Source organism: Sprattus sprattus (assembly GCF_963457725.1).
Source record: "Sprattus sprattus genome assembly, chromosome: 3".
NCBI classification, from domain to species: domain Eukaryota; kingdom Metazoa; phylum Chordata; class Actinopteri; order Clupeiformes; family Clupeidae; genus Sprattus; species Sprattus sprattus.
In genome coordinates, this window is record NC_137922.1 from 30460643 (window position 1) to 30486838 (window position 26196).

The 26196-nt window shown below is 39.8% G+C and overlaps 2 protein-coding genes across 2 annotated transcripts in view; both read right to left on the minus strand.

Moving 5' to 3' along the window:
* Positions 1-7358, minus strand: part of tmem94 (transmembrane protein 94) — a 30111-nt gene extending 22753 nt beyond the window's left edge. Inside the window, exons 1-5 of the mRNA XM_080834796.1 lie at positions 7257-7358; positions 6028-6198; positions 2282-2401; positions 1074-1201; positions 599-735 (exon numbers count right to left, since the gene is read on the minus strand). Coding sequence (XP_080690922.1) covers positions 599-735; positions 1074-1201; positions 2282-2401; positions 6028-6051 — 409 coding nt within the window. The 5' untranslated portion in view covers positions 6052-6198; positions 7257-7358. The remainder of the gene's footprint in view (positions 1-598; positions 736-1073; positions 1202-2281; positions 2402-6027; positions 6199-7256) is intronic.
* A 9409-nt stretch (positions 7359-16767) lies between these two features.
* Positions 16768-26196, minus strand: part of myo15b (myosin XVB) — a gene marked incomplete at both ends in the record, with an annotated part of 44735 nt that continues 35306 nt past the window's right edge. The window contains 17 exons of the mRNA XM_080835439.1: positions 16768-16909; positions 17175-17293; positions 17925-18067; positions 18318-18414; positions 18921-18998; positions 19917-20011; positions 20650-20780; positions 20896-20972; positions 21641-21717; positions 21880-21952; positions 22070-22133; positions 22316-22688; positions 22787-22898; positions 23227-23368; positions 24431-24549; positions 25025-25143; positions 26067-26142. Coding sequence (XP_080691565.1) covers positions 16768-16909; positions 17175-17293; positions 17925-18067; positions 18318-18414; positions 18921-18998; positions 19917-20011; positions 20650-20780; positions 20896-20972; positions 21641-21717; positions 21880-21952; positions 22070-22133; positions 22316-22688; positions 22787-22898; positions 23227-23368; positions 24431-24549; positions 25025-25143; positions 26067-26142 — 2037 coding nt within the window. The remainder of the gene's footprint in view (positions 16910-17174; positions 17294-17924; positions 18068-18317; positions 18415-18920; positions 18999-19916; positions 20012-20649; positions 20781-20895; positions 20973-21640; positions 21718-21879; positions 21953-22069; positions 22134-22315; positions 22689-22786; positions 22899-23226; positions 23369-24430; positions 24550-25024; positions 25144-26066; positions 26143-26196) is intronic.

Consider the following 26196-nt stretch of genomic DNA (forward strand, 5'->3'; position numbering starts at 1 on the left):
GGACCAGGGTTCAGGAAACACAATCTACTCAAAACATGAAATATAAACATCCAGCAGAAATACACAAAAGAGAAGAGCCATGCAGTTATTTCCAAAAACATACGCAAGAACAAAAAATATTAACAATATAATCATATAAACATTGTCAGTGCTAGGGTGGCACAGTATACCGATACGGAAATGTATACGGAGTATGTGGTACTGCAAGGCTATTTGATCTAGCTAATAGGAATCTGTGTCTTGAAGCACAACTCTGACAGCAGTGACACTACGCTAGAGATGTGTGTGAGGTTGCAGGAAAAAACCCTGACCGAGTTTGAAATTTGAGCCGTAGCAACCATGAAAGGGGCTCAAGACGTATGCAAATAATGCTGTTGTGGAAGACTTTTGTCACCTAACTGTACAGACTTTTGTCACCTAACTGCACCGACTTTTCATTCACGCATATTCCCCAAGGTACCAAACAAACAAGGAACCAAACAAAAAAGGAACAAAACAAGACATCACAACAACCCCCCCCCCCCCCCCCTAACCCTAACCCTAACCCCCCCCGTTGATGCCGTTGAGCCCAACCCTAACCCAGTCACTCAACCCTCACCACTGAGCTGTGTGATGATGCCTTTGAGCCTCCGGACCATTTCACTCTTCATCAGGCGCTGTTGACGGCTGATGAGGAGCAGGTTGAGTAGGAGCAGAAGGGAGAGAGCCCCAGCGTTCACCAGCTCGATCCCACCACTGACAACACACACAACAACAGCACTGTCAGTCTCACCATTACCATAGATGGCATAGCATTGTCTGCTGTATAAACAGACATGTAAACATTACAATGATTTCTATGGTAGACAATCAAATGAAGGCACACTTCAGCAATGTATGATTTATGTTTGAAATAGCACATTAAAATCTGCTTTATGCTAATCTATCCAATCCCCCCATCTGATGGATCCCTTTTCCAGTCCCAAGGCTATGTTCCACGGTTGTGCACATCTAACAGCCCACTGATAAACTAAATACTGTCTTCTTAAAACGTCTTCAGTAAAAGTGCTGAAAGTGTGCAACAATGACCTCACCTGCCATGTGGCTGGCTGCCGTGGCAACAGAGCAGCCCCAAGACCACCAGCAGAGTGAGTGCCGCTCCTGGCCAGTGGAAGCAAGAGTGGCGGTTGTCTTGGTGGAGAAAGCTCTGCGTCCATAGATCCTGTAATAAAACATAAAGTGAGTTGTGAAGTGTGAATAGTGTTTCTGATCCTGTAATTAAATATAAATTCAGTTGTGAAGTGTGAACAGTGTTTCTGATCATGTAATTAAATATAAAGTCAGTTGTGAAGTGTGGACAGTGTTTCTAAGATGCAGATTCAGAAAAGTTCATTATCAATTATTATTATTTAAATTTGTTTTACATCCATATGGTGTTGAAATGCAAGCTGCATTGATTATTGCATTGTTCATAGAAAGTGACAAGGAACATTTTTTCACTAATTAAAAAATAGAGAAGGTAATTCATCTGTTGATTTTCTTTAATTATCAAAACACAAAGTAGGAATTAATTAGCAACCTCTGGGTAGCAAACTCAGATTTGAGACTCTGAGTAGCAAACTCGATAATCGGTTCAGAATCTATATTCGGTTTAGAATTGAACCGTTGACCTCTGAATCCAAATCTAATAGAAAGGTGAGGTGCCAAGGGATTCCCACCCCTAATGTAGTGTGTGTCTTTGTGAGAGATACCTCATACTTACTTAACGTTTCTAAATGATATCTTGTCCAACTGTCCAACACAAGTAAAAGCTTTTATCGGACTAGTGGAAAGAAGTCTGAAAATTTGCCTGAATTTGCACCCAAATTGTATACTGAAGTAAAAGAAAAAAGAGAGAACCCAGAAAAAGGGAAAAAAATGTAAAGGTATTAAAAAATCATACAAGGGATTTCACTGGGCCCTTAGCCAGTAGTTTGTAACGTGTTAGGAATCTTTTAATCAAGACAAAATTTACCTAATTTGACATCCAGAAGGTAAATGTCACGTATGGTGTCTGAAATTGTCTTGCTATGTGACAATCTCTCAACACACTTTAAGCAACCGCCTACAACCAACTAACAAACACACTGAGACAGTGTCATGTGTGTCAACAAGAGACAGTGTCAAGTGTGTCAACAAGAGACAGTGCCATGTGTGTCAACAAGAGACAGTGTCATGTGTGTCATTTGTAATGTGTGTAACAGCGTGAGGTGTGCTGAATGACCTGGGAGTGTGTGCTGTTTGTCACAGGCTTGGTAAATACCTGTAGGGTGGGTCTCCTCCTGCCAGACCTCTGGTGCTGCTCCAGGAGATTGGAGAGCTGGGTGTGCAATGTCCGGAGAGCCTGAGTGGTAGATAGCCCAAGAGGGGTCACCTGCTCCTCCTACGACAGATAAGACATCAGATGCACTCTCTCTATGAACAGATATTTCAAAAGAACATTATGCAACAGCGTGTGCTATATGACTTATCCTTTGAAACTTGCCATAAAATTGAGGGCTCAGACAAATTGGCTCAGATATGAACTTACATGTGGAGCAGTTAGGGATACAATAGTACATGGTATATTGGCAAACCATTCAGTATGCTCCCTGTGATTTAATATGCACAAGTGAACCGTTGTTTTGAGGTACGCCTTCAATTTTCCTATCCTGCCTTCTGTGCTGTTGACTACATGCGCTTTCTACATTCAGATCCAAACAAAACACCTGGAGCCTGTTACAATTTCCCTGGAGTCTATCAGTGCTCTGTATGCAAATAAGAGCTGGTGAAGAGAGAGGGAACTAAAAATCAAAATGATCTCAGCTCCAATTTGACAAGAGTGCTAGACAAAAAGAAGCACCACGTCTTTCAAACCTGCTGTGTGGGAAACTTTTTGGATTGAGCCTTCAATATGATGACGGGGATAAGAGGACTGTACACAAACAAAGATTAGAGTCTGCACGCATGGTTTTGCCATTTGAGTGGAACAATTTCTAACATGATGTCTCATTAACGTCTCCATCACTCTCTATCCCACTGACGCCTTCCAACAATAATTTATGACAAATAAAAAAGAAATAAAAAGAAATTAACTAGAAGGGCTCTTGGAGAGTGCAGATCTCTGCCAAGGCCAAATGCCTCATCTCGCAGTGCTAGCTGAAGTGGAGCTGAACTAGTGGAGCTGCCCTGTGAGTCAGATCCGCTCTGAAATGTAATGGCTTATTCCTTGGCTCATGCTACACCTGTCATGGAAATGGAGCCAGTAGTTTTGGTGTAATCCTGCTTACAGACAGACAGACAAAACATTGGCAGAGGTAATAATGAAAGCAGTAGGAGTATTCATAGCCCAAGATTTGCAGCTTTATTCTGTGGTTACTGATGTGGGATTTACCTGATGTAAAAATAAACCACGTTCCAATGTTCCTTCCTGCCCTCATTTCAACAGTAACGCTCTGCTCCATGAAACATCACAGAGACAAAATCAAATGGAAGTGAAATCAAATGGACTCAGATACCCTATCTAGCTCTCTCCACTGATAGTTGGTCCACCAGAGCAGGTGAAAGCTACCTCACTGTAGTAGAGATAGAGACAAGGCCTCAGCTGCCAACACTCATGCTGACATTTTTAAAAGAAGTTTTATTTGTCTGGAGGCAAGAAAAGGGTGATTTTAGTTTGTTTTCTTAAATATAAAGATACCGAAACCGTACTGTTATAGTGACCCAAAAACCATGATACAAACCGACCGGTGGGCCCACTGTACCATTGCATCCATAGTAGCAGTACAGTCTCAAACTTATAGTGACTAGTCTTTTGATGTCCTGTGTCTTACAGTAGCTAGTCCTTTGATAGCCATATTACATATAACATTAGGCTGAAGACAGTTGAATTTTCAATTCTTACTCTTGGTACTCAACCCTTATAGTAACTTAAAGGAAACGTCTGTGATTGTGACTGAAGACTTGTCAATCAAATGACACCCCTACATTATGTGCTCCTGAATCAAGGTATCGTTTGGAACTTTTTTTTCCATGTCCAGAACCAGGACTGTAGTGAACACTCAAGGTTTTCTGAGCGTACACAAAGAACTAACCGCTAGAAGACCATGAAGAACAATTGCTGAATTTGACCAAATGTGTATTGATTTACAATTACAGGCTGTACCTTTAATGCAATGGGCTGGATTTATTTTTGTAATGGAAAATAATGTTTCAATGTTTTTGAGTAGAAATGTTCTGTAGAAATCCTTTTAATGTAGTCAAACAATTATAATTACATTATTAGCCTGTCATAATGCAATAAAACGCAGTTCACTTTGACGTGGATGAACGCCCTACAGGATTTCAATTTCATTGAATTAATTTTGGTTGCTGATTATAGCAGTCTAGCTCAATACTGGACGAATTTCCATAGTTTTTGTCCCTAGTGAAACTGGATCCAAAAGGATGAGAAAATAGGACCGAGGTAAAATATATATATATATATTGTGATACCTCAACATGCAGTCATCTCAGAATACCTCAACATGCAGTCATCTCTGAAAGCCTCAACATGCAGTCATCTCAGGAGTTGCTGATGCTGCATCTTAAGCAGAGTAAGCCAGCCTTGATATCCTGGAGCTTACCATGCCTTTAATGCAATGTGATGCACTGCCTCTACTTCCAACTATTGGATGCATGTCTATGTGTCCTGCTCTTGCATGAGTGAAGGAAGCATATCGAACATGTTATCTCTGATGCGTTCAGGGGTTTTAAAGTTGTGAATTGATGTACGACTTGTGATCACAAAATTACACTTTTAACACAGAGCCAGGGGGCTGCCCCTGAATAATCTTACACACCATATCAGCATATAACTTCAAAGAAATATGTACCATACCAATTCTGGTTTATTGACTCAATTAAAGTTTTGGATTTGGTAATCTCTTACCTAATGATTTTAGATTGTCTTTTTTTGTCTTTCAAGTCTAACTGAAAGAAAGAGTAATTGAAACAGTATTTATTACCATGACAGAATCTTTCAGTTGCTAGTTTACACCATTCTAATCCCATACACTTTTTGTAAAATTCAGTCAACTGCTCCTCAAAGTCCTCTAGCTGTCCGTTCAGTGTGTGCACTTAAAAAGACTGGTGTCTGTACACAGTCTTGGCTGTGCAAATGGCAAACAAACATGGCGATAAACAGTCCAAGCCAATCAAAACACTTACATCAGGAGCACTGAAGTGAATAGCGTAATCTGATTGGATGTTGAAGATTATAGTATAGTTAATAGTATTTTAAAGAATATAGTCTTCAGGGTCACAGTAAAGAAAGCAACAACAATAATAAGAATGATAACAAATCAAAATGACACTAATAAATAAAAACAACAACAATAATAACTAGATTTGCATTTCTTGAAGGAAATACCAGTGCTTGCTACATTATTACACTACGTCATTAACATCTCCACCTAAACCTCTTGCAATATGAGCTAAAGTCAACTTCGAGAGGAGTGGCTGCTTCTTGCCCTCAATTCATATGCCAAACCCATGTTACAATCCACAAGAAATATTGCACCAGTCAGTACTCAATCTCTAAGATTTCCATTGTTCTCCAGAAGCAAGGAATTTGCTGTACTCTTTGGTCAGACTGTTAATTATTACAGAACACAGCGGAAGCAAAGGTAACTGGTTTGAAGCAGACAAATATTAAAGGTTTACCCCTTAATGCAAGGCTACTGAATAACAAACTTGGTTAGACCAACAGTACAACTCTGAAGTTCAAAAACTCTTTGTAAATGTCTTAAAGATATGTCTTTTTAGATATGACTGCCTTTCACAGGTATATGATGGGGTGTGAAATGTGAACAGGCCCCTTCGCACATCTGCACACCAACTCCCATGTAGGAGTTTTAAGTAAATGACGAATCCATACTAAGAAGAGTAAAATAAAAAGAGTAATTCTCATGTAACATTAGGCATGAAACTCTGTTCTTATTAATAGCAGAATTCTGTACAAACTTGTGAGGTGCCGGAGCAGCTTCCTACCTGTTTCTTATCCTTTAGCTCCATGGCATCTGTTGACTCTGCCTGTTCGCATGCTCTGTTCGCATGCTCTGCCACAGGGTGCTGCACTGGTTGTCTGGGGCGACAGTGATGCTTACCCTGGCTTTGCTTGCCCAGTCCCCAGATGAGGCTCTGCTTTGCTGCTCAACAACCCTGTAGGATAATAGATAACTATAGCCATTTAAACACATACTACAGTCAAGCCCCACCAAGAAAAAAAGGGAGGTTTCCAAGCTCTTAGAAATTTGGACAGAGTCACTTTTTCCATCCCTGAAATTGCTTCATTTTCATTTCAAGGGTATTGTTTTATTATCCAATGGTAAAACTGAATTAACGATTCACGAACCAGTCCTAGTACCACAGTATAGTTCTGTGGATAGTTAACCAAGTTGCAGGCCCAAGGCCATTAGTTTATCCATGCTGCTGGATGTAAACAACGAGTTGAAGGGGATTAGCACATACGTGCAGCAGCGTTTTAGAACAGTAGTACGTGCAGCAGTGTTTTAGAACAGTGCCAGTGTTGTCGAACAAAGCTTCCACAAATTCATGATAGCTGGCATGGAACTTTTACTCCAGTCAGCAGCACACAGTATCGTCAACAAGCAGAGGTACACGCTGACCTACACTGGGGGAGCAGAGGGGGCAAATAACCCCTGACAATGGACTAAACAAGGGGTGAAACCTTGACTTTCATTAAATCCAACCTGCACTTCTAATCTGTGAGCCTCTCCCTGGTTAACGCCAGTCAAACTAGATGGGACTCTCTAACTCTAGCGTCTGTTGTGTCTAGTGACATAATTAAACGGAAGTCAACGTCAAAGCAAAGCAGCCGACAGTTCTCATTCAATTTCGCTATCGTTAGCTCAATAAAATAACATTGGCTAGCTGTACCCCAGTTAGCATGAACTCTCATGCTAACATAATTAGCATACCAGGACAGTCTCGACAATAGGCGATAATAATGCAAAACTAGAGTGCATTACTGAATGACTGAGTGTTCTTGCACCTTGTCTCGATAGAACAAAGGGTTAATGACTTCGTCAACATTCACCAGCTTGCACATTTCTTAAATGTCTTGGAACATAGGACAGGTCAGCTATAACATGCTTTGCTAGCTAATATCAGCAAGCCAATACGCTTACAAAGCTTGGCAACATACGCCCATCAAAATGATAGCACAGTATTCACTTAAAACATTACTATTGCCATACCTTATTTTTGAGCATAGACCTTTTCTGATCTTGACTGTCTATCTGTCATTACTGTTAATGCGACCATCTCTAAGCTGTCGCGTAAGTTTGCCCACGAATGACAGACATATTCCAATAGGAAGTGGCGACAAACCAAGTAATACACTGATTGGATGGGACCGTGCAGAGGGTGGATGGGATTGCGCTGCTATGGAGAGTGCTATCAGCCTGCTCGACTTGTCGTTTTTATGCTGCACAATTTGATTTAAACTGGGGCTATTCCGCTTTCTGAATAACACTCGGGGTACATTACAATTCTTTATTTGTCAATCCTCCCTTCCTTCATGACTTCCTTTAGTTAGGTCTTAGCCCCGCCCTCTGATGAAAACGTGGAGTAAACAAGGAAGGATGCAAGGAGGATGGGGGAATCAAGGACAGACAAAATGAGAGCTCACTCACACATCACAACACTTAGGAGATGTCAATTACAGCTGACACAGATTTAAAAGAACTGTGCTACAGCATATATGAAATTAAGCACTTTAAGATAAATCAATACATTCATTCTACTGTCAACAAATAACCGTTACAGTTCATTTGCAATGATTTGTAAGTACATTGACACAGGTCAAGATTTAATTGTATTATTCTTCAGCATTATTTTCTTTGTGTATTAAGCCAAATGCTATCAATTGCCAAGCTCTCATTTTAATCCATAAAGTAATCTAAATGGATTAATACATGAGTTCCAACCTTAATAGAGTACAGTAGAATACAAGTCATTATATTGCAAAAGAAAGACATAATTGCTCAGCAGCAAGCATTATTCATATAAACCGACCTTTAAAAACAGCATGCAAGAAGCTTCAATTCATTTTTTAAACACTGAATTGAATTAGGCCTACTTTATTTCAAAGTTGGAATTTACAGAAGGCTTAAGTGCAAGTGTCCAAGTCTATACAATTTTGACCTGTGTCAATGTACGTACCAATCAGTGAGCAACAAAAAAGTTTCATTGTCTGCTGCCTTTAATTTTATTATTCATCAGCATTATTTTCTTTGTGTATTATTACCTCCAGCAAGGAGGTTATGCGATCGGGTCCGTTAATTTATTTGTCCGTCTGTCTGTCTGTTTGTTTGTCTGTCTGTCTGTGGACAAGATTTCTCAGAAACTACTGGGCAGATCTGTCTGAAATTTTCACCAGAGGTGAAATCCGGAAATCAGGCTGATCCGGATTCTGGATCCGGATTTGTGTACCTCCTTGCTGGAGGTCAGAAATCTCGGATTGCTCTTGTTCCAAATGCTATCAATTGCCCTCGCTATCACAAGCTCTCTATTTAAATTCATAAAATAGTCTAAATGGGTTAATACATGAATTCCAACCTAATATAAATCATTATATTGCAAAAGAAAGACATAATTGCGCAGCAGCAAGCATTATTCATATGAACCGACCTTAAAAAACAGCATGCAAGGAGAAGCTTCAATTTTTTTTTTTAACTCTGAATTGAATACGGCCTACTTTATGTCAAAGTTGGAAATTGCATATATGACATAGATAAAGAAGGCTTAAGGCCAGGTGACCAAGTGCAGGTGTCCAAGTCTTGCTCAACAAACATTTTTTTTTTTTTTTAAATAAAAAAAAATAAGTCTGCTAGGGCATCGTACACCTTGCCCTGTACATCTACAATTTTGAAAGGCAGCAGACAATGAAACTTTTTGTTGCTCACTGATTGGATTAGAAAAGATTCCATGGAAGTTTTGCCTTGTTAACATGGATATGGACATTTGGCTAATTCATGTTTTTATCATCCTTAGGTAGCTATCAGTGTAAAGTTCACTGTAAAGTTCATAACTGATGAAACATTGTCTTAATTAATGGTCAGGGAGATATCATATCTATGTTAGGATATCATATCCATGATAGGATCACAAACTTTAAAGAAATAAAATGCGCCATTCAGGATTGTTCTGACTGTTTTCCGTGGTCAATGCGACTTGAACTAGTTAACTAATGTTAGTTAGCTAGGTAGCTGAGTTGCCATAGAAATTACACATTAACCTCTGAGCCAATTTGTCATCTGTGTCCGATTATGAAAGCCTACAGATGAGCCATTGCCAGACCCTCTTCATTTCCGTCGAGCGACACTTGTTCACCTTTACCCTCCTACAAATCCACTAAAGCACAGACAATTCTCTTGTTACAAATCCAGCTCAAGGTGTGATACTTCACATAAATGTATTGTTTTATTTTGAGTTTTTTTGTATTAACTGATCTTCTTGAGGAAAGGGGATTTTCTATCTTGGCCATCATGCCAATTGGCATGCCATTCCAATTGAAAACACTTCCGCGTAGGATACCCCTCTGTTTCCTTTCACATAGGATACTCCTGTTTCCTTACTTATACAGTAGGTCCTCTCTCCTCGTTTCTTGGTTCCACTGAGAACATTAAACTAAATGAGACATCCTTCATCATGGGTTGAGGAGCGAGGAAGGAGACAATTCAACAGCTGCAGCCAATCCATGTAATATCATATCCTCCTTTTTTCTATTGGACTGTCGACTGATTCTTATCCAGTTCCCCAATAGATCTTTTCAGGTGTCTGGCGGGAGTTTGGGAGATTATATCAGGGCTTTCTGACCCGGTTTTGTCACATTTCCTACTCTGGTTTGATATGAAGAACACGAAAGATTCTCAGATATACTGGTGACACCATTCAAGACTTCCCCTAAGAATGGGAGTGGAAGGGAAATATTGCAATCCAGCCTTTAACGATCATTCATCCAATGCCACTCATGTGTTTGGTACTTGTGTCTGAGGTAGGGGCCCTTAACATTGGCACCTACAGTGCACCAGCTGTAGAAATCATTCCAGTCCTGGAATACACCTGAGTCTTCTCCCTTCTCAAAAGATCCATTAGAAAGTTTCATTGTGATGGTTCATAATTGCTGAATCACCGAATGCATTTACTAGAGACTGATTAGGTCAGTGAGACAAAACCCTCTTCTTATTTCAGCAACCAGAGCAGGATTTTAAAACCTCATTAAAGCAGTCCTCGATCTGGTTGTCACTCACTATAAACGCAACTTATCCCTGTGGTCTTCAAAGCATAGGCCTGGCTTATGCAGATATCAACTTGTTCCCACAGGACAAATTACTTGTACGTTCAAGATAATAAACTTGTGCAGACAAGATACAAAAATATCACCTTCGGTAGTGTATTCGCTCCGTTCAAAGAAACACACAAAAAAACAAGAACCCTAGGGGGTTTTGTAGAAACTTCAACCCACATGTTGGCATCAATTAGAAACCTATTCCATTCATCAGCTGAAAGGTAATTAACGTAATATCATAAAAGAACACAGAGAAAAAAAGAACACATTCAGAAATGACATTTAAAAAAATATCTTTATTTTGAAAGATCTGTGGTGGCTATTATATAGGCACTGGTAAACCATCAAACTGAGAATCAAATAAATTCACATGGTATATATAGGTCATCTATTTTATCTTTCTATAGTATATCTCCTAAGACCAAAAGTAACTGTTATCAATCAAGTGCATCCCATTGTTGCAAATTTCACACAGTAGCCTATACAACAGAAGTGATTATAGCCCTGTGCAATTTGTATCACCTCTCAACAATTGTATTATATCTAAGTTGCTAAGTAGAGTATTTCCTCTTATGAACAATAATAGTTGGCTAATAAATACTTTAGAAAGATTATATTGAAATTTAGGCCTCAAAGTAGAAACTGAACATGGTTATCAAAGCTGTCTCATCTAGCTCTGAAAAACATACAGGCAAATGCTTCATTCTATGAAGCAATTTTATGTAGTAAATATAAATTGTTAGTTTCTCATTTGACATAAGGAGAATTATCCTACTGCTCAAAATCAGGTAACACAATTTTAAATCATTTGACAATACAATTATATTGCACTGGTCTGTAGTCCTGTTGTATACTGCACAGGGTCTGTACTCATGTTGTATACTGTACAGGGCTGTTCTCATGTTGTATACTGCACAGGGCTGTTCTCATGTTGTATACTGCACAGGGCTGTTCTCATGTTGTGTACTGCACAGGGCTGTTCTCATGTTGTATGCTGCACAGGGCTGTTCTCATGTTGTATACTACACTGGTCTGTACTCATGTTGTATACTGCACTGGTCTGTACTCATGTTGTATACTGCACTGGTCTGTACTCATGTTGTATACTACACTGGTCTGTACTCATGTTGTATACTGCACTGGTCTGTTCTCATGTTGCATACTGCACTGGTCTGTACTCATGTTGTATACTGCAGGACGACTTGCCATTGCCATTGACACACCAAGCAATTACTATTGTCCTATTCATGAAGCATTTGTGTACAAAACATGCAAAATATAAAAACTACAATAAACACATCTCCAGTCTTAGGCTACCCCACTGCATTATATAGACAGAATCTTATTTAAACAGGTGAACCTCATGGAGAACCAAATTCAAATTTAAGAATGGACTTTGCATTTTGCCTATGTCTGTCTGAGATAGATAACCATTCATTCAACATCAGATCAAATCAAAATGCTGTCATGACTGCAAAAAGATGGCAAACAGCAATGGAACAGCATTGAAAATTATTATTATGAGATTTCAATAACTGCTGATCAAATAAGAAACAATGTAAATCTCTTTTTAGGTCAGAGCAATTTTAGGATGTATTCACAAAATAGAATATTAATTTGAATTTCTTTCATAGGAATACATATCAGCCCACCAGTATTCCATTGTGGCCCTACTTAAGGCCCGAAGAGATCGCACATAAAGTTAGGATTTATGTTCCTTAAAAACTGGACAGTAGTTGAAAATAGTTGTATGCAACACGTGCAATAATTTAATTGAGTATAGAATTCACTATGATTATGTGGAGTTGCTTGACAAATAATCGTAGGACAACATTCACCCCAGACAATGAATGAGACGTTTTAGAAGAGACATCTGTACACTGTCAGAGGCACAGCTCACATATGGGGTCACTTCACTCCCCACTCACTGGGCTGTGGGCTGCACATGCTCCTCCATGATCACCGCAATGATGTGACACAGCTCTTTTGCCTAGTCACACACACACACACACACACACACACACACACACACACACACAGAGAGAGACACACAAACACAGATACACACACACACACAAGTCTTGAATACCTGCTGAGTTGTTTCAGTTCAATTCAGTGTAGATGATTACGAAATGTGACTATAATGTAGAAGAAAGTGTAATAGTAAGTGTATTTGCTGTTTGTACCTGCTTCAGATGAACGGAGATGGATTGGGGACGAGAGCCAAAAGCATAGTTGATTTCAACGGCTGGTGGTTTCCCTTTCTTGGGCTGATATGAACGAAGGAACTGCACTCCGACCAGAGGTATCGCCAATTTTATCTCCTGAAACATTATGGTGTTTTGGTGGAAGAAACACAAAATGGATGGCAATGCAATGTAATGTGTACCCTAAACAGGACTTTAGTATTGTGACATAATGTTCACTGTCAAAAAAGTCCTACGGAAACACTGACTATTACTGTGCATATTTCTGAAGGAATAAGTGCATAGTCAGCACATTTATGAAATACATTAGGCACCTAGTATAATACCAATACTCTGCTGATTTAATACAGTATGTTCTGTGAGGAGAATAGTCTTAAGAGAGCATCAAGGTTATGTTTATGTAAGCATTTTATTCTAGTCAACATTTCAACACTGCTGTGCTGTTTTCTGTCACAAAAAGACTTCAATAATCCCCCTAAGGTGAAGAGTGAAGATAAATAAAGTGTAGCTCGCATTACACAACCTATTGCTTTAAAACCTTGTGATCTTGATTGTTTTTATGAAAAGATGCACCATCTCAGAGTTGAAGTGTGCCTCTGAACTGTTTTCACATACTAAGAAACGATGTTAGCGGTTAACATGGTTGACATATTCTATTGTTAAGGTGCAAAATGTAGTCAAGGCAATGAGTTAGAAATAATGATTTCTGCGTGAAATAATTTGTGCTTCAAAATTTGCTTGGCATGGCAATGGAGTCATGGGCGTAATTTATGGTAGGGACAGTGAGGATATTATCGGGAAAATACGGTAATCAGTTTAAAAAGTGCTGATGCTTCAGACATTCAAGTAGTCCAAAAAAGAACCGTTTTATTACTTCCTTAAACAGCACAACAGTCTTCAGCCAGACAAAAGTAATTGCAAAAGGGTTTTCTAATGATGAATTAGCCTTTTTAACATGATAATATTAGCTAACATAATGTAGGCTACCGTTGAAACAGGAGTGATGGTGGCAACTATTGGCTCTTGTACGCCTATGTAGGTATTCCATTAAACAACTGGGTCTTTTACGCCTATGTAGAGATATTCCATTAAACAACTGGGGGCCTGATTTACTAACAGGATTGCGCCCATTTCAGGCGTAAAATAGCGGGTGTAAACATAAAACGGTATTTACAAAGGAGGCGCATTTGAGTAGTAGAAGCGCATATTACCGCTGTGTGGGTGTGAGCCGTAAAGAGGTGGGAGTAGAGGCGTTAAGTGCGCCTAATTATGTATTCCGTGGTATTTACTAAAACTGCCTGGCGAGAGTGCGTCTCAAATTTGCGGGATTATTATGCGCCTCATAAAAGCACGTCTTAACCAGGAAGCGCGTTTTGAACTCTTGATTGAGTCTGAAAACGTCGATATGGCAGCAGTTATTAGAGTAAGGCGAAGACACAGACAAAGACAACACTCAGAAAGAATATTTTCAACACGACTAACACTTTTCCAATTTCTAAATTGTAGAGCCAGAGCAGCATACTCATTTCACCTTCCATGTTTATTTTCACGTTATAACCAAATTAAGTGCCAAGGCAACCGAACGTCTGAACTTCAGTTTCCCCTGCCCTGTCCACACTACAAGTCCAGTTTTCAAATGTATCCGCCGAGGGCAGCGTTTTTAAAAAGCATTGTTTTCAGTGTTGGAAAACACTGTTTTAAAGTAGGTGTTGTGAATTCCTACCAGACTATTAAACGGGATGTTAACCTGGCTTTTAACTATCCTAGCTATCTCTAGTTTAGGGAACCATCTTAACAGTTTGCAGTTGCCTGTGTGTGATAAACTCATGTTAATATGTGTAAATATGAACTTGTGAACATAAACTCGTTAATATGAAGTGGCACAGGCACACTGAGGGGTAGCCATAGCAACCCAGAAACTCAGGGCCTGATTTACTAACAGGATTGCGCCCATTTCAGGCGTAAAATAGCGGTTGTAAACATAAAACGGTATTTACTAAGGGGGCGCAGCGCATATTAACGCTTTGTGGGTGTGGACGGGGAGGACACGAAAACGTGGGTGGAAACATGGGTGTCCAGCGCAAATGGGAGGAGAGAAGATAAGTGCGCCTAATGATGTATTGCGTGGTATTTATGAAAACTGCCTGACCAGCACGTCTCTAATTTGCGGGATAATTCTCCGCCTCATAAAAGCACGTCTTAACCAGGAAGCGCATTTCCATTGAGTCTGAAAACGTTGATATGGCAGCAGTTATAAGAGCAAGGCGAAGATATAGACAGAGACAGCGCACAGAAATATTTTTTTCAACTCGTATAACACTTTTTCAGTTAAGCGATCCACAAATCATTAGACGGTACAGGTTAACCAGCCACGCAATACTTCAATTACTGAACCAGATCAGAGACGACATCGAACCCTCCAACCGGAGATCACAACATGGCAAATATTGGCATTGTATCATTTCAAACAGTTATAGCATCTCAGCCTTCACTCAGCCAAATATTCACCCAGGTACTCGACGCATTGCTACGGCTCACTGGTCAATACATTTCCCCACTGCCATAGCTGAAATTAGAGACATCAAACAGGTCTTTTTTTGAAATCGCAAACTTTCCGAACGTAATTGGAACCATTTATTGCACCCACGTCCATATATATTGTAGTGAACCCATGTCCCTTGTAGAAATTATTAATCTCGCCATGTACACATCTATATTGTTATAATAGACAGTTTATGCATTAATGCCACCAATAGCATATTCTTTATAATCGTGTTCTTTTTAACATCTCGCTGTAGGTGATGGCGGGCAGAACAACAATATAGCAGCGCACACATTGAATCAGGTTCAGTGATTGAGCGAACGTGAACCAATATATCTATCTCCACTTCGCTGAACCTTCATTTTCTCTTCCTAAATAAATACCACGGAAAATGCGCAAAAACACAGTGCGTTAATGTGCGACCGCAGTTTAAGCAGCGGTCGCAATGTTAGTAAATCAGGCCCTATATAGGGCAGAGTAAACACTGATTGCCCAGCGCGGATCTGGTTTGATAAATACCACGGAAAATGCGCAATACACCGTGCGTTAATGTGCGACCGCAGATTAAGCAGCGGTCGCATGTTAGTAAATCAGGCCCTCAATGTTCATTGAAAAGTTTAATTTCCCAAAATCAGCTCACCAATAAAGGACAGTCATTAACTTAAAATGATCACAACTTTTAATGTGGATGGGAGAGCTAAACGGAAAAATATTTATGAGATTCTATATTTACCCGGGTTAGTTTGCTGTAACCTCGTCAACCAAAAGCTCTAATTCTAATTTTAACTCATCATCCATGGTGGCAGGAAAACGCAGGCTATGTCTACCCTATTTTAGCGGGGCGCTATTGACAGTAATGGGTGGGGTTAGGCACTAATGACAAGACGACGTTCTTGTTTGATAAATAGGATGAACAACACCGTGCGGTAATTTGCGTTTTGGCAAAGGCGCAGATTAAGCTGCGGTCGCAATGTTAGTAAATCAGGCCCTGGGTCTTTTATGCCTATGTAGATATTGTGTTCAAAATCAGTCATTTCCAGCTTTAATAGCTATTTACAACAGTAACCATGTCTACACTAGATTTCTGGCTACAAACCTTTGATTGGTAGCAGACATTGAATACAATTGTCATTTGAATTGCATTTTTTAATGAAAACCCTTATGTTTAATATCACCAATATCCACCAATTTGGCAATCTACGTATGTTCAAATTCACAGCCCAGGAACTCGTATTTCTTACATAAAGTGCATAAACCAGTGTCATGACAACCGTAATATGAGTAGCCTATGTAACTTCAAAAAAAGCTTACCTGTGTTTTAGGATGACAGAAAGAAATATCTGCTGCTGTCACGGCCACTATGCAGGGAGAGGGACAGCTCTGATGACTGACTTTCTGAGCCAGGAAGATGTTGGAGCCAAAGAGAGGCAAGGAGCTAAGGTGCTCTAGGGAGATTAGCAATGCACAGATTCAATACTTGAAAAAAATAAAATTGAATTCTGAATTTAACTATATGGTTCATTACAGAAAATGTATGATGTTTAATTTACCAGAATGCTATTTCATAGAATAAAATGACATATTAAAGTAAAATAAAGAAAATCTTGTATGAACAGCCTGAGCAGAGAAGCGGGAATGCTAAAATGTATCATTTCTAGTACAAGATGCTACTTACGAAGGAAGCGCGTTTTGGCCTCAAACGGATGCAAGTCACCCAGGCTTGACAGGTGACTGTGACAGGCAGAGAGCAGCTGCTCATCTTTAGTATTTGCTCCCTCCATCCGGGGGAGGTAGTCTTTCAGCTCAGACCTGGGGACGAACATACTGTACATGGCATCTCCAATCCAACCGCACAATCCAGTCTCTAATCATCACAACCCAATCATAATAACTCAATTATGATTGGTCCAGCATCTTCGGAGTATTTACAAATGCCATTTTCAATGCAGGTACATATAGATTATATGTGTCCTTTATCATGTGTACTATTTCAATCCAACAGGCAGCAATAACTGTGTTTATGCATTTCAGCAACAGCAAAGGTTTATAGACTAACGAGAAGTAGAACTCTTACTGTGATGGGAGGTCTCTGATGCCCAGAGCAAGGTGCTGAAGTGCAGCCAACTCCACAGCCTGTTCTAGAACATTATTCCCTGGGAGCAAAAGTCTTCCATCCAGATAGTCAGCAAGGACCTGAGAAAGAGGAGGGTGGAAGTCATTCAGTCAGTGCTAATATCCCTCTCTCCCATGGCATAGTGTTACAGAGGCTTAGACATAAACAGCTCTGTAGACTGATTGTTTGTAGATCCTGTACAGGGGATGATTAAAAGTGTAAAATGTGAGAGTGACCATTGATAACCAATCAGTCCATCATATTCATTCATCATGCTGATTATGTGGCAGTTGGTATTAGAACGAATGCTAATGAAATGATGCTGCTATTTCACCAAACTTTCACTTGCTATCTAACTAAATGCTGGTATAATACTATTTAACAACCTGTGTAACAACTGTGTATCCTAATATGTAGTGTGTCCATGAAGCTGTGAGGTTACACATGTAGTCTTATAAGTTTGAAATAATAATCCTTTTTGGCTTAAGTAGAACAAAAATAGGATTTGGTGAGACCACCCCCGCAGATCTAACCAGTCCAACAAAATTGGACTGTTTCAAAAAATGCTTTAAGATTCCTTCTGCCACAGGAAATACATAAGCCATCATTTTTTAAATATTTTGTTAGGAAGTTAGGTAGACATGGTTCAGCACATAATCAGGGTTTTGCCTGCATCTGATTCATTGGTCATTTTGATTTGGTGACTCTGACCTGTTGGAAGTGGAACTCGATATACATCTGATTTTCAAAGCTCAGGGGGTACTGCCAAACCACCCGATGGAAAGACAATGTGATGGAGCCGTCATCCAGAAGGAAATCAAACAGGTATTCATTTGGATGGATGGGCCTCACCACTGAAACACACATAGGAAGTTAGCAGTGAGCGGCCTCTTTATGTAGGAAATACCTTCACAACAGATGAGGTCCACTTCTGTACACCTAGTGCAGTGGACAGTCTCAATATCAGTAAACAGATCAGTGGACAGTCTCAAGATCAGTAAACAGATCAGTGGACAGTCTCAATATCAGTAAACAGATCAGTGGACAGTCTCAAGATCAGATCCAGATCACTTCAACACATTCAATGACTCTGAGTATCAGCACCTTGTCCACGGGTGGCTTTGACTGAAAACTCTTTTGCTTCAGAGGGGTCAGTTATTCCCATCTCAGTACAGAGGTCGGTCACAACCTCCAGGGCCACCTGCACACAGAAATAAATAGTTCCTAAATAATCACTGCAAATGGACTGGTCCCTATGGAATGAAAAAAATCATCACTTAGTTAATTATTGATAATGTATGTAGATTGATCAGATGCAACACTTTTGTTGCATCAATAGGAACTGTATTGTTATTCAGTTTTCTTGTTATAAAAATAATTTAATACGAATGTAATACAATATCTTATTGTAAAATTATATCTATTCTATATATTCTATGTGCATACAAGTGCTGTGAGGCATTTCTGATTTGTTGGGCTGATGCATTCATCAGCTCTCTTTTCAGTACAGAAATTCAATGATTTTCTTTCCAAAAAACTATACATCTTCCAAAAAGTGTATTATAGGTCAAAGCATTTTCTGTTAAATATATTACTTAATATATCACATATTTAAGGCAAGTTATCCCATTATTGTATGTTTTGATGCAGTTGTAAATGCATTACTGGAACATTATTAGTCTTCAGAGATTTAACCAGAGCACTTACACTGAAGCTTTGGATTTTGCAGGGAAACTCTACACCCCCAGGCAGCACAATGGAGAGTTGGCGAGTACTCCTACCCGCCTAGAAGAGAGAGGAAAGATCACATGACAATGAAAGAAGAAACAAACCGAATTTATTCAACATTAGGGGTAGGGAATAAACTTGATGAAGTCTTAAATTATAGTAGCTAAGGATAGTCTTTTTTGATAGGGAAGGTTCCTAACTGAGTGAAATGACACGGAAGTGTCTAATTGGCAGCCATTATAAGAACTGGCCGAATTCTCTTAATGCTAAGAAAAGTTTCTTCGATGCTTCCTTTCTTATCTTCTTTAGCATAACACTGAACCATCCTTTAGGGGAGAATGGGGAGAATGCTGTTTTGCAATTCCTTGCAGCAGCAACATTTAAAGACCCATGTCAAAAACATGCGCCGTCACATAGTTATGTAGCCTAATGTAAGTGCAGTTGGATTCTATTGGCATTGCGGTTGTTTTATCCTTATGGATTCTCCTTCATAACTTTCCTTGACCAAGGAAAAGTGGTTAGAAAAGGACATTGAACATAATTTCTTTCACAATCTAATTTCTTTCACAATAGGCTAATGGGTATAATGGGTAGGAGCTCTGGCTTGGCGTAATCTAGAAGAAATTATTTCTTCAAGCGACAGGATATTGGTTTTATAAAAAAAAATAAAACAACAAATGAAATCAAGAACATAATTAAATTCATGATGATGTAAGCTACATGTCACAGAAAGTATCCAGTTTTCCCACTAACATCATCTTATTTACATGTATATGAAATAAGTGTGGCTCCTTGGCCAAGTGAACATCACCAAACATACCCATAGTATAGACATGTCTGGCATCTAAAACCAATAACATTTAGTCACTATGGCCAGGTAGGGGGAATTAAACCATTATCAGAAGTAAATGAAACAAAACTTGACCATAAGAGAAACCGTAGCATACATTTTAAACTTTAGACAATTCTGCTCACCAGTATAGCATCCATTTCAGCATGAGATGGGATATGTCTTCGGCCTCCATACGTCAGAGAACGTTTAAGGTTGTCCTCACAGATGTAAGTGAGCTCTAGGGTGTAAAAAATAATGTAATAATGTAATCACCATGAAACTGTTCATCTATTGTGCACTTCTTTTGAGAAACCCTGATATTTTCCTTAGTGGCACTTTATTTAGACCCATGTTTAACTGTGTATGTGTGTTGGGTTCTAACTCACTTTATTTAGCCCCATGTTCAACTGTTTATGTGTGTTGGGTTCTAACTCACTTTATTAAACACCATGTTTAACTTATTATATGTGTTGGGTTCTACCTCACTTAAATGTTCCTTTGGCCAAAGGTGTAATTGCATGTGTACATTTAAAACAATTCTACTCTCTGGTACAACGGTACCAAATCCCTAAACACTGATATTAAAGCTCCTCTGTTAGATGCTGGACAGAGATATAGCTTATTTTGGTCACAGATGGGATTAACAGAGAGAAACATTGTATATTACATTACATAGGGACTTATACTGTAAGTACAAAATATGTATGTGCACTCACACAGGAACATATTAACCAGAGCAAGGGAAACACTCCACTCCCAATCAATATTGAGTGTTCATTATTCTGATCAACTATTGTGACATATATTTTAAATATATACATATTTTTGAGATGCTGATAAATATAGACTAGAGGTATACGGCAGGGAGAGGTGCACCTTTGAAAGGGTCAGTCGAGGTTTTGAAGTAGTCTTCAAGGTAACGGGTGAAGTAGGGCAACAGGGTGTTGGAGCACGGGAAGAACCCCGTCACCAGAGTCAGCAAGCGCCAGCCCAGGGAGCAGCTCTCTCTATGGTGGGAGACAGAGACAGAGAAGGCAATTGGGAATGTCTGATGAGGGAGAAGACCCAAAGACTGCATCACATCGTGTGCTTCTGTTAAGTTTGCTTCACAAACACACTCACTGATTTGGATTCCGTGTCGTCTGTTTGATGATCTGGCAGTAGATTTCATCCCTCAGATACTCCTTCTCCTGTCCTAACTGACGGAGAAGAGTGAACATGGTGTCAGGAAGATCTGAGTTATCCAGAACTCTCAAACACCAGACACTGATGTGGGAGATTCCAATTGGCATTTTCAGTTTTGCTGTTTTGCAGGATTGATGACCTTCCATCAGGGCTTTGTGATGACTTTCTCACTGGAAGTTTATTATTAACATTTATGTGGTATATCTATTCCCATACTTTCTTGGGTATAATTCAAACTATTTTATAACTATGTAGAATGATGGCATCAAAGAATATAGTCATTTCCAACCCTTCCAAGTGCAAGACTCCTTCCGGGGTTGGAATACAAAATGCATGTTTTAGCAGTTTGCTGCTCATCCAGGCATTTGAATTTGTAGTTTTGGCTTGTGGTGTGTTTTAATTCTTGGCATAACTTCTAAATGTTAAATTGCTTTCTTGCTGGTCTGGTGTACAGTATGCAGCTGTGCCTCAGTGTAAATGTTGGCCAACTAAGTAGCATGTGGCTAAGCTGCACTGTGTGCTAGGTTGTCAGACTGAATACTGAAGGGGTCTCAGCAAGGCACCTGGTTGATAGTGTTCCTAGCTCAAGCTTCCAGGTATGTTTGTTAATAATACTTTGACTTTTGTCTCAGTCCAAGGAAGATATATATGTTTAACACATAAGTCTAGCTATGAGACTAACCTGAAGGATATGATTGACACAATCTCCCTCTGACTGATGTTTCTTCAACGTTATGTCACCCATGAACTGCATTATACCTTAAAAGAGGCGAGACAGGGAAAAAGGATTAACAATTGACCATTTTTAACAATTTATCGTTCTGAAATCATAAGTATTTGTATGAAAACCATAACAAACACTATAACTATAAAAAAAACTTTACAAAAGAGTGGTGCATCCTTGTGTATGTGTAAACTCACATGTGAAGCATGGAACTGACAGGTCATTGAGCTCACTGTCAGAATACAAAATCAATGATTCCAGAATTGGTTCCTGAAAATCATGGAATGGGACCACAATCAAAAAGACAATCGTTACTTTTATTGTCAACATAAGTTAAACAAGGCCTGCTGAACAGGAGTATCTCTTGAAATCATAACTCAATAGTACCATGGTGTACTCAACACTCTCTGCAAAGCTTCTTCCATGTGAAGACAGACTTTTACTGTCGGATCTGAAATAGAGAGGCAGAATATGTCTGTGAGTGGAGAATAGTTGTCTTTCCTTGAATAAAAATAGCTAGTATGAAATAATATACATTTATTTTTTTGCATGTGAATAAATGATGGTGATTTTTTAAAATTATGAATGTTTTCTATTTCTCATTATCCCTTAAATGTGTCTGGAACCAGTCACCTTGTGACAACATCTCTGAAGTATTTCTGGGCAAATTCAACCATGACGTGTGGCTGAAGCTCTGAGCTTGACACTCTTTCTGGCCGTCCCTCTATGGGGTATTCTGTGCTTCCATTGGGAGTAGGGGTCCTTTGGGAATGGGGTGCCTTAGGCTGTGCTGAGGGGGTCCTTTGGGAATGGGGTGCCTTAGACTGTGCTGAGGGGGTCCTTTGGGAATGGGGTGCCTTAGACTGTGCTGAGGGGGTCCTGGTGCTCTGTCTCCTCTCCTCCAGACGGTTCAGATGGGCACTATGGTAATCTGGTGGGGCTGAGGGTTGTGTGACCTCAGCAGGAAACAGACCTGAGCGCCCCCCAACAGAGCCGAACAGCCAGCCTGGAAGAGGGACCAACTGCCTTATTCACACATTTAAATTCAATAAACACGTATTGTAGACAATTATGTAAGAAATGACAAACAAAAAGAATTCTCACCATCCTCAAGGCTATCCATCTTCTGTAATTTGATGATGTCTCCCTTATGAAAGCTTAAGAGGCTTTTATCATCAGTCACATAACTGTTCAGTGAGACAACATATTCGGATCCCTGGGAAACGGAAGAATAAAGACATTATCTGCCGCTCAATAATGTAACCACAAAAAGGAATTGTACCAATTCCCACTGTTTAACAGAGGTCACAAGAAAGGAATGTCCAAACACACGAAAAACCAGGAGAGCTTGTTCTAGTGTATATGTGAATAGTGTATATATGTTAATAAATGAGAGGATAATTATACAATTTAGATTTTTTTTCTAGCTTCTGATCACATTTCATATACTTCTGCAGATTTTCCAAACTCTATAAGAGATTCAGAAACTTGCTAGCAGCACTATAATCATATTGTTTAGTGTGTGATGTGTTTTTGAGCCGAACCTTGACAAGTTCTCTGAGGAAGAGCTGGACCATGGCAGTGATCTGGGGTGCATGAGAGGACTGCAGCTCCAGAGATTCGTTCTTGAGGGAGAACACCACTGCACGAGATCCATGGAGCTCCACTGACAACACCTCAGCATAGCTACACACACAACATAAGTCAAAGAGGAAATCAGGGTGGCTGATTGGCATCCTTGAAGAACTATTTTTTTACCCTTAACATTTTTCTTTTCTTTTTTACACTGTATTAGTTCTTATATGTTTTCTTTTAAACTAGGTGGTTTTATGACTTGCCTGTTTAATTTAGCTGCCTTTGTGAAGAACTTTGTACTTTGAAAAGAGGATTTTGCTCTATAATTAATCATTATCTTCCACCAGAGTACTGACTGATACCCAATATTGAGACTACAGAGGACCTCCATAAGCTGCTATAGTAGTACAAAATGAAGGCAACATCTGTGTGGCAACTCTGACTGCTATGGAGCCATAAGGGTGCATATCTTGATCCTGGTGAAAGATTGTTGATATTTGAACTTAACAGCCAACATCCATCAAATACACTCATCCCTTAACTGCTCTTGAATAAACATAGTTGATGGGCAGGAATTATCCATTGCGTGACTGTGTAGGAGTGTTTTTGTGCACACTAACTGAATTTGACAAAAACTGATTATAATCCAGGACTGCACCTTCCACTACTTCCATGTGTGTTTTAATATTAGAGTTAGAAGAAGACACTGGGGGAGCACATGTGATGTGTGAAGGGAGGCTAGCATCAGCAGTGTCTCGGGCCTAAGCAGCAGTCACCTATTGATGTGTAAATGGAACACTGGGACAGTCAGCAGGCTGGAGGGACAGGGGGAAGCCCAGGAGGGGTGGGACATACAGTAGGTACTATGTGACATGATCAGCTGATGCTCTTTAGTTTACACAGTATGCAGTACAATATACAACCTCTGCAGTAACAAATGAGGGTGATGATTAAAGACTATATAGACCCTGATGATTTGAGTGAGGTTAACAAAACCATGAGGAAAATTGAAATAATGATTAATGTGGCATTCTGATGTGGATATTGTTATGCATAATTGAGACATGCAACTGTAAAATGGAAAATAACGTTACCTCATTCATTTTCAAAGTTAGTTCTTTTGAAACATTCTGTTATACGTATCATTTTCCCTGGATTGAGAAAAACACCTACCTGTAACTGCAGAGATTCTTCAGGTGTTTTGTGTTGATTCCTGTGGCCTTGACAACACGTAGAAGCTTAATTCCTCGATGAGATACCCCTAGAATCTGGGCATCTCCGGCAACCCCAGCCTGATCCAACCAGGCAAATACATAAGATTAGACAGGAAAGACAAGACACAAAACACATATGTGTAAAGTATGCTCATAAGTGAATGTTTCTGTGTGTGCCTGATGTATTGACTTCATTCCATCTGAATTTATTTAACATTGTAACGTATAATGGTAGCATATCAGACGCTTGCTTGCTCTGCACACATTGTTCTAGAGTTGGCAAGGAATGGACAGAATACAGTACTCTGATTCTTTGAAGGTAACAACCATGCAGCGACCTCTAATCACTTCATCAAAGACTTCACCTTGTAATGTACAGTACACTTGCACAACTCTTCACCATCATTAAATCTTTCACGCTGTCCCTTCATGATCCTTCAAAAGGGTATTTGATAAAGCCACGAGCAGCAGAGTGAGAGGTGCACTTGGACTACACAGGCTTAAATGTCCATTATCTATCTCATAAATCATAGATCTTACGTAGACTCTTTACCTCTACAGGAAAGAGGCAGGTAAAGTAGTTCTCCCAGTTGTCTCTGGCAGCCATGACAACTCTCTTCTTCACAGCATCATCCTGCAAGGTGCTGATGCTTGGACCAACGTGGAATCGACCTGTAGAAATGACATTCAGATTCTCAGTGCACCACGTCATTTGAATCGGCCGGTAGAATTGACATTCAGATTCTCATTGTACGTCATGTGAATCGTCCTGTAGAAATGACATTCAGATTCTCATTGAACGTCATGTGAATCGGCCGGTAGAAATGACATTCAGATTCTCAAACTGTTGAGCCGGTCAATGTCAGGTACAGAGGGGAACACATCAGTGCAATAACCCAATGTCAGGTACAGAGGGGAACACATCAGTGCAATAACCCAATGTCAGGTACAGAGGGGAACACATCAGTGCAATAACCCAATGTCAGGTACAGAGGGGAACACATCAGTGCAATAACCCAATGTCAGGTACAGAGGGGAACACATCAGTGCAATAACCCAATGTCAGGTACAGAGGGAACACATCAGTGCAATAACCCAATGTCAGGTACAGAGGGAACACATCAGTGCAATAACCCAATGTCAGGTACAGAGGGGAACACATCAGTGCAATAACCCAATGTCAGGTACAGAGGGGAACACATCAGTGCAATAACCCAATGTCAGGTACAGAGGGAACACATCAGTGCAATAACCCAATGTCAGGTACAGAGGGAACACATCAGTGCAATAACCCAATGTCAGGTACAGAGGGGAACACATCAGTGCAATAACCCAATGTCAGGTACAGAGGGGAACACATCAGTGCAATAACCCAATGTCAGGTACAGAGGGAACACATCAGTGCAATAACCCAATGTCAGGTACAGAGGGGAACACATCAGTGCAATAACCCAATGTCAGGTACAGAGGGAACACATCAGTGCAATAACCCAATGTCAGGTACAGAGGGGAACACATCAGTGCAATAACCCAATGTCAGGTACAGAGGGAACACATCAGTGCAATAACCCAGATATCCGTCACTGCTTACTCACCCAATAAATCCTTCATCTTGCGGCGTTCCTCACGAGTAATTTTCACACAGGAATCAGAGAAGGTGTCTCTCATTATCTATCACAAAAAGGTAAGATCAAAGGATGGATTAAATTACTCATCCCCATCATC